At 49.9% G+C, this 8944-nt stretch overlaps 1 protein-coding gene across 1 annotated transcript; it reads right to left on the bottom strand.

The window, feature by feature from the left end:
• Positions 1 to 4128: 4128 nt before the first annotated feature.
• TEX19 (testis expressed 19) lies at positions 4129 to 5212 on the bottom strand. Its single transcript, XM_049861385.1, is given in 2 exon segments — positions 4129 to 4445; positions 4448 to 5212. Coding segments are annotated over 2 exon segments (645 nt in total). The 5' UTR covers positions 4776 to 5212.
• Positions 5213 to 8944: the final 3732 nt, after the last annotated feature.

An 8944-nucleotide genomic window follows, 5' to 3' on the forward strand; every position in this document is an offset into this window, starting at 1 on the left:
CCGGTGGGGGAGCTGCAGCCCTGCTCCATGGGGTTTGCATGTGGCAGCACCAAAGGCATCCACACCTCCAAATTCCGTGAGCAGAGGGGTGAGCACAGTAGGAGGGCCACCAGGTCTCTCCCCAAACCCCCAGGAGTGGCCTGGAGTGGCAGAGGTAATGACTATTCCTGAAGGTGATGAGATGGAGCTTTCTGCCACCAGCAGGAAAAAAGGCCCCTTCTGCCCATCCCACCTCATGCTCGCGCACAAACACACCCTCTTATACACACTCACCTCATACACTCAATGCTCACTTCACACACACACATCACACACACACTTTTACCTCACACACTCACCTCATTCACACACACACCATCTTTCTCTCAGAAACCCCACCCCACACTCACATACTCACACTCACTTCTTACACACACAGTCACCATGTCTTTCAGAAACCTCACACTCAGCTCACATACACTCACCTCACACACACTCACATCATCTTCTTCCCAGAAACCCCACCTCACACATTCACCTCACAGACTCACACTCCCCTCAGGCTCAACTCACACACTCACCTCACATACATTCGTCATGCAGTCTCTCTCTCAGAAACCCACCTCACACGTTGACCTCACACTCACACCTCCCTCACACTCACCTCACACACGCATCTCACACACATACTCACCTCATGCACATTCACAATCATGCAGTCTTTTTCTCTCAGAAACCCCACCTTACACATTGACCTCATACTCACACTTCCCTCACACTCACCTCACACACACTCACCTTACACTCACACACATTTGTCACACACACACTGTCTTTCTCATTCTCTCAGAAACCCTCTCAGCCCTCGCTGCCTGCACTCGCCTCAAGTATCTGAGGTGCCTGAGAGGAGGTGGCAGACACACGGCCCGACACACTGAGTCAGCGACACTCAGCATAAACTGGGGAGGCTGGAACCTCTGCAGAGAAGAGACAGCCTTGAGCTGCCAGGTCAGAAATGACACTTTCAGACATGATGGTCTTAGAAGGCTTACTTCTGCGCACACTTTCTGGAACAAAAGATCGATGCATTCCAGGGAGGCAAAACCAGCCTGTTGAAGAAAGCAGGTTCTCTGAGACTTGGGGGACCAGGGCACAGTGTGTCTGTGTGGCTGTGGAGCCTGTGGCTGGGACACCCACGTGGTCCATAAGAGCACGCCTGACTCCTGTCCCCGTGTGGGGATGTCGAGAGACCCCAACTGGGCAGGATCCTGCTTCCTTCCCAGGCTCTGGGCTAGAACACAAGGGTTGAGGCAGGCCTGAGCAGGGAAAGGAGAGGACAGGGGTCTCACACAGGCAGCCTCCTCCCAGTCAGAAGGGGGGTGGTGAACAGTTTCCACAGGTTTGAGCCCAGACGTGGCCTCCTGACCCTCCTTCCAGCTTCTCCCCTAGGAGACACTGTTGCTCAGAGCCATTCACAGATGCTTCCCAAACCAGGCCTCTGACCCCACCGGGTGGCCCCACTGGTGAACAAAATCCTCCTGGGGTTATAGGGACTCTGTTTCTGGGGGTCTCCAAGCGTCTCCTTCACCTCCTAACCTTGGCCCACCAACTCTCTGAACCAAAAAAAAAAAACAAAAAACCCATTGCCATCAAGTCAATTCCTACTCATAGTGACCCTACAGGACAGAATAGAACTGCTCCATACAGTTTCCAAGGAGCACCTGGTGAATTCAAACTGTCGACCTTTTAGTTAGCAGCCATAGCACTTAACCACCAGGGTTTCCACTCTCTGGATACCTGCCCTTAAACGGCACCAGGTTACTACAAATCTGTCTCACCGTACCAGCAAGGATGTGGACATGGCGTGGAGTCTTGAGGCAGCATCCCTACTTGCCCATCAGGGAGGGCTGGGTGGTTCAGCACTGTTTTCCTGATCAGGATGTGTCACTGGCACACCCCTGTGGGGCCTCTGAGCATCACAGACCCTGGACTCAGAGGGGATACCTGGCTGTGGGGGAAGAGAGAGGATCCAGGACCCCACCAAGCTGCTGCCCCAAGAAGGGCCTAGGGCAGAGCTGGACGGGCCTCCACTCCTGATTCTTCTCCAGCCATCCTTCCAACTTAACAGTGATATGTGGAGGCCACACTTCTAAAAAATTCTTTTTAAAGCAAAAAATCATAAAGATCCATAGAAAAAAGGCTAGAACAATAGATGCTAACAGAGGTTTCTCTGCAGGGTCCTAGAGTTACTGGTGCTTTTAATTTTCTTCATTTTGGCCTGTTTTCTAAGTTTTTGACCATGAATATGCATTCTTTTGAAACAAGCAAACAATACTGGAAAGTAGGTTTAAGACAGTCTATGCTGAGCGATAGCAGCATCTGGTTAAAACCTGCTACCCAGATGAGCTGGGGGAACTCCATTTCTGTGCGGGTCATCAAGCGCTACAGGGCAACATCACCAGGAACGAGGACGGGCTTGCACACAGCCATTCCTGATCACCTGGACAGGTGAGACCTGCGTGTGCAATGTGTGAGACTGTAAGTGCGTCAGTGAGTGAGTGTAAGTGTGTGAGTTTAAAGCCCTTGCCACGGAGTCGATTCTACTCATAGAAACCCTACAGAACAGAGTAGAACTGCCCCATAGGGTTTCCAAGGAGTGGCTGATGGATTTGAACTGACTTTTTGGTTACCAGCGAAGCTCTTAACTGCTGTGCCACCAGGGCTCCTGTGTAAGTCTAAAAAAAAAAAAAAAAGTTTGTGTAAGTTTAGAAAGTACTGCTGTGCCACCCGGGCTCCTGTGTAAGTCTAAAAAAAAAAAAAAAAAAAGTTTGTGTAAGTTTAGAAAGTTTAGGTCCCAATAATTCACATTTCACGTCAAGTTTCATAAACTTCGTCTAAGATCGTGCCTAGACTCAATCAGTTTTCGGAGTCCTGGGGCGAAGAGGACACTGTCCACCTGTGGCTCCTCTCTCCCGCATACTTACTATCTCAGTCCCATCCTCTGCCTTTCCCAGGAATTAAGAAAGTAAAAGCCATGACTGGGCTTGCAAGTCATCACAAACCTAGAGGCTGGGGGATTGCCTACTCAACTGGTTGCTGGAACAGGTGAAAATGGGGAAGCCTGGGATTGGTTTGTCCTAGAAGCAAGGGACCCTACATGGGCTCTGTGAGAGACGACGCTGCACGAGGGCTGGATACAGAACTCTGTGACTTTAGTTAAAACGACACCCAAGGCAATGAGAACTAAACAGCCAAACTGCACAACACAACCTACATCTGAAACCAAGTGTCCTCCCTCTGTGGACCCGGAGTCTCGGTGTGGCTGACAGGGTCCTGGGGAGCCCCTGAGGTCATCTGGACAGAGGTGAGTACACATCCACATGGCCCCCAGAGTATGGCGTGTTCCAGGGAGTGTGTGTTGCACACGGGCCTGGTCGGGGCTGAGGCTCAGTTCCACACCCTGCTTGCACGTAATACGCCAGCTCAGCAACTGTTCCTGCTCAGCATCACGTTTCTAACTCAGTGACAATTGAAGGATAAGAGCGTTTCTCTGTTATTGACGTCTGTGTCGCTTCCTGGGGGGCCAGAGGGGACTATTCCCCACCCCCTGGAAAGCCCCTATTCTTCCTCCATGAGGCGCAGGTCCGCATCCTTTGATAGTTGAACTCCTGGTTATAGGTGGAGGGGCAGTGGCCAGCCCTCCCCGGTTACTGTGTCCTGGGGCAGCCAGGGTACCATGGCCACCTGGGCCTCTGTCCCTCAGTTCTGGGGCCCTCAGCTGAGGGGCTGGACACAAGGCAGCTCCCCCAGGGCCGAGGCTCCAGTGACAGCCAAGTTCTCCCCAGGCCCGCTGCCCCAAGTCTCAGTGGTGCTGGGCTCCTGTCCTTGTGTGGAGGATGGTAGCCTAGATCCTGGATCCCCCTGCTCAGGGGCCCTATTGGCCAAGGGCGAACAGGAGAGAATGGTGAATACGCACTTCAGCAGAGCCGTGTCCACGGACACCAGCTGCTCTTCGTTCTGCCCTGGGGAGAAAGATTCCAGAATGCTCAGCTTCCACCGGTACAGGTCCTGCTGCTGGGGTGCATCCTGAAGCCTCACCACCCACAGTTCCTTGGGCTCCAGCAGCAGTTTCCAGCCCTGGCCTGGTGTTCACAGGGCCTTGTTGGGCGCCATCTTGCGGAAGTAGATGGCTTCGAAGCTGCCCACCATGGCGATGACTTTCAGGTCCAGCAACCAGTTCTCAGCCTCGGCAGGGTCCAGACAGCCCAGCTCTAGCACCATGGGCTCCCCTGGGGGCACCTCCACTTTGAGGAAGCCCTGCCACAGGGGAGGGAGGCTGTGCCAGAGCGGGCAGGCAGGAGGTACCTCAAGTCTCCAGGGGAGCCCGCGAGTCCAGTTGGCATCTTCTAGGCCCAGGGCCAGGGGCACCGCATCCTGAGGCAACAGCTCGGTGGGCACAAAATGGAAGTGCCCAACCCCTCCGACCCCACCTGGGCAGGCGCCAGGGCCCCAGGTCCCCCATGGCCAGAGCTCCCCTCTGCAAGCTGCCCTTGACCCTGCCCCCAGCTCGGCCCCATCCCCAGGTCCCCCCACTGCTCAGGGCCTGCCTCCATGAACTCCACTGGTTCAGAATCCCAGTCTTCAAGTTGCAGTAACTCTCTGAGTTTCAAAAAGGCAGACTTGAAGCACATGAAACAGACCTGCAGCTGAGGACCATGTTGAAGCTGATACATCCAGGACTTGTGCAGGTAAGACATGCCCTCCCACAGGTAAGGCATGCTGGCTGGGGGACACATGCCTACCTCCTACCAGGGCTTGCTGGGATCTAGCCAGTGGGACCCACAGGCACAGGAGGCTGGGGACAGTGAGATGTGGGGGAGGAGGAGGAGGAGGAAAGGGAGGAGAAAAAAGTGTGTCTTGTTGGAGGAATTGGGTTTGGAGTGGGTAACCTGGGTCTCAATTCAATGAGGGCCTGCAGAAGTTGGGAATGGAACTTCTGGAAATTTCTTCAGCTCCTGCAACAGCTCTGCTCTCTGGGAAGGAAAAGAGTAAGTGAGTGCAGCGCCCCCTAGCAGCTGGGAGTGGATTTTGCTCCAAGAGCAGGAAGAAGTGGGCGCTGTGGGCGTCAGACACTTCAGAGCTGGAGTCCTGCACAAGTTAACCGTAACAGGGCCTGTGAGCTCACTCAGCTCCCCAGCCTCCCTTGGGTCTCATCACACCCTGACCCCTGGCCTCAGGGACTCCAACACCGTGTCCGCCTGACAGAGCCTGGCAGAACTTGACAGAGCCCCATGCCCAGATCAGCCCCGCATGAGCTGACACAGGAGGAAGACGGTGAGCAAGATGGGAGCTTCAGTCTAAACCCACCCCCATGGGTGGGGTGCCTAAGACCCCCCTCCGTCTGAGGGACTTTGGCTGAGACTTGGCCTCGCACAAGAATAGAGAACAAGAAGCCCATACCGCCGTCAGCAGTCCGGGGAAAAGAAGGCCCTGACCCGGCCCAGGAATATAAAGGGCCATTTCCCATGGTGCTCTGGCTCATCTGCATATCTCCCATGATCCTCAGCCCGGGCAGGAAGTGAAAATGCTGAGTCATCCACCCCCTCCTGCCGCAGGGTCCTGAGCCCAAGCCGCCATCTGCCCCGCCTTCGCTATGTTGCTATATTGATGTTTTGTTAATATTTTGTTTGGAGAAGCTGAAGAATGGGTCTGTTGCTGTTTGAATTTGTGTTCTGTGGAATTTTCACGCAGGTAAACGTGTCTCCTCTGGTCCTTCCCGTCCTGGGGCCGTGGGTGACCACCGGTCACACGTCCTATCCCTCTGTGGTTCTTCATAGGATTCTTTTCTTTTGTATCCTGATTAAAATTCTTCATGAATTTTGGAGACTAATCATCTGTCCGTTATCTACATTTTAAACAGACTTTCTCCTTTTTTGGTTCATCTTTTCACTTTGTGTAGTGACTTTTATATAAGGCCAAATGAGCAGTGTGGTGCAGTGAATTACTTAATATGGCCCTTCTAGCCATTTTAGCCATAGTTTTTTTAACTCCCCTACAATGATTGGGTGGTACTGTGCAAATGGGGTGCTTGTGGCCCACCAAGGGAAATGGACAGATTGCTACTAATGCAAATAAGGTGTATGGAACCTGTGATGATGGCTAAGGTTATGTGTCAACTTGATTGGGCTATGATATTCGGTGGTTTGGAAGTTATGTTATGATGTCATCCTCCATTTTATGGTCTGATGTAATTGTCTTCCATATGACCTGCTGTAATTATCCTCTATTTTGTGATGTGTTCTAATTCCTAGCCTCTATGAGTGAGTTGTCCACTATGTTAATGAACAAGATTGGGGTGGGATGTATCTTGAGTCACCACTTTACTAGAGAGTATGATCCAAGTCACCACCCTTATCTTATTCACCATCCTTACCACCAGTATTCAAGTCACACCCTTGTACTGCCTTGCTCAAGTAAGGGGAGTTTCCTTGAGGGTATGGTCTGCATCCTATGTATATATATAAATATATGTATAAATATATGAATGCTCTGTAAAATATTTTTGTCTTGCTCTGGACCCTGCGCCCAGCCTATCAGTATCTGACTTCCAGTTGTTAGAACTTTAGCCAGCAACCTATCGTCTGACCTGATTTGCCAGCTTCCACAGCTTTGTGAGGCAGCAGCCTGTCGTCTTACCTCTGATTTGGATTCGTCAGTCCCTGCAACCACATGATTCTGGAGAAGCCTCCAGCCTGATGCCTGGCCCATGGCTTTGAGACTTGCCAGCCTTCACAATCTTGTAAACCAGTTCCTTGATGGTTCATGAATTCTTTGAGACGTTGCAGCAAATTACAAACCGAAAGACAGGTGGGAGAGTACTGAGGGGAGGAGGTGTTAGAAATGATGGAGTGATACAACAATTTGGAAAAGTTGGACATTTGGGACATCTTTAACCTCCACCTCATAGGAACCAGCTTTGTGCTGATCCTTCTAAAAGAAATTATTCATTTAAGCCGTCTCTTCTTTCACAAAATCTTTTTAATCTTTGTAAGAACATCTTCAGCACCCAAGGCCACACGGTTAGTTTCCTGCGTTTTTTCCTTAGTCTTTCGTATTTTTGCTTCCTTCTCTTTTCTGTTTTTTATTTATGTGGAAGTTGCTTTGTTAGTAATATAATACAAGAATGGAAATACTCTTTTTTTCTTGTTTTTAATTATTGTACTTTAGATGAAGTTTTACAGAACAAACTAGGTTCTCATTAAACAATTAGTACACATATTGCTTTGTGACATTGGTTACCAATCCCATAACATGTCAGCACTCTCTCTTCTTGAACTTGGGTTCCCTGTTACCAGCTTTTCTGAGATAGACTGTTTTTGAAATTGTTTGCCTAAACAATCACATGACCAGCTCTTCCTTCTACACTTCCACGGATTGTGCTGTGGACGCCTCCTCTTCAATGTTGATGAGCATTCCTGTCTTAGTTATCTACTGATGCTATAACAGAAATACCACAAGTGGATGGCTCTAAGAAACGGAAATTTATTCTCTCACAGTTTAGGAGGCTAGAAGTCTGAATTCAGGGTGCCAACTCCAGGGGAAGTCTTTCTCTCTGTTAGCTGTGGGGGAAAGTCCTCGTCATCAATCTTCCCCTAGTTTAGGAGCTTATTAACATGAGGACCCTGGGCCCAAAGGACATGCGTGCTCCTGGCTCTTCTTCTTAGTGGTAATGAAGTCTTTCTCCTCACTGTTTGCTTCTATTATATCTCAAAAGAGATTGACTCAAGATACAACCTAATTCTGTAAATTGAGTCCTATCTCATGAACATAACTGCATCTAATTCTGCCTTATTAACATCATAGAGGTTAGGATTTATAACACATAGGAAAACTGCATCAGATCACAAGCTAGTGAACAAGCACACAATACTGAGAATCATGGGCTAGCCACGATTCCTGGTCTACGACACAATTTAATCCATAATATAGGAGACTTTTCAAAGCTCCTTTAAAGGAGGCTGCATCTGGACTCGTGGTCAGCATCTGGGCTGGGACTGGGCAGTGCTTCAGGAGGGATGACAGTCTGGTTCTGGAGTTAGATTACAACAAAGGTCCTGGGAACAGTGGTTCCCAAATTTGGCTATGCATTAAAATTTTCCTGTTTGCTTTGAAACATCCCAACACCTATGTCCTAGCATGTGGCAGGCACACTTAAGGTGACTCCAGTGAGCCACACCTTGTATCTTCCCCACCCCTTGATTGGGGTAGAACCTCTGACTTGTTTCTAACCAATGGGATTGGCAAAGATGATGGGTGTCACTCCCATAAATATATTATTTTATGTAAACATGCATTATTATGTACATCATTGTATATACATATACATTACCTATTTATTTACAGATAAACATATTTGTATCTATGCATACAGACATACTCAGAGAAGACTCCCTCAGCCCTCTCCCACTGGGTTTGAGAAGCAACTGCTGCTGTGCTGGGAACTACCCATGAAGTGGCCATGTGGCCAGGAGCTACGGCTGCCTCTAGGACCCGAGGGCAGCCTCCGGCCTACAGCCAGTAGAAGCCGAGACCCTCACTCCTACAACCACGAGGAAGTAGATTCTCCAGTTGAGTTTCCAGATTAGAACTCAGCCTGCTGACACCGATCCCAGCCGTGGGAGACCCTGAGCAGGAGATCCAGCCAGCCTGAGTCCCAACTCCTAACCCATGAAACTGGGATGATAAACCTGCATTGTTTTAAGCCACTAAGTTTTGTTATGCAGCAATACAAAACTAATATGTCCTCATACCAGTATGTCAGAGTTCTCGGGCTGGGATCAGGCCTCAGTGTTTTTTAGACTCCTACGTGCTTTCAGTATTTGGGACACATTGAGAATCAGTGTTTTAGGTGACTGGACGAAGTTAGAAGCTTTAACAGAGATTGTTGCTCTTTTAGTGGGAGAAA

Source organism: Elephas maximus, chromosome 19 (genome assembly GCF_024166365.1).
Source record: "Elephas maximus indicus isolate mEleMax1 chromosome 19, mEleMax1 primary haplotype, whole genome shotgun sequence".
Taxonomy (NCBI): Eukaryota; Metazoa; Chordata; class Mammalia; order Proboscidea; family Elephantidae; genus Elephas; species Elephas maximus.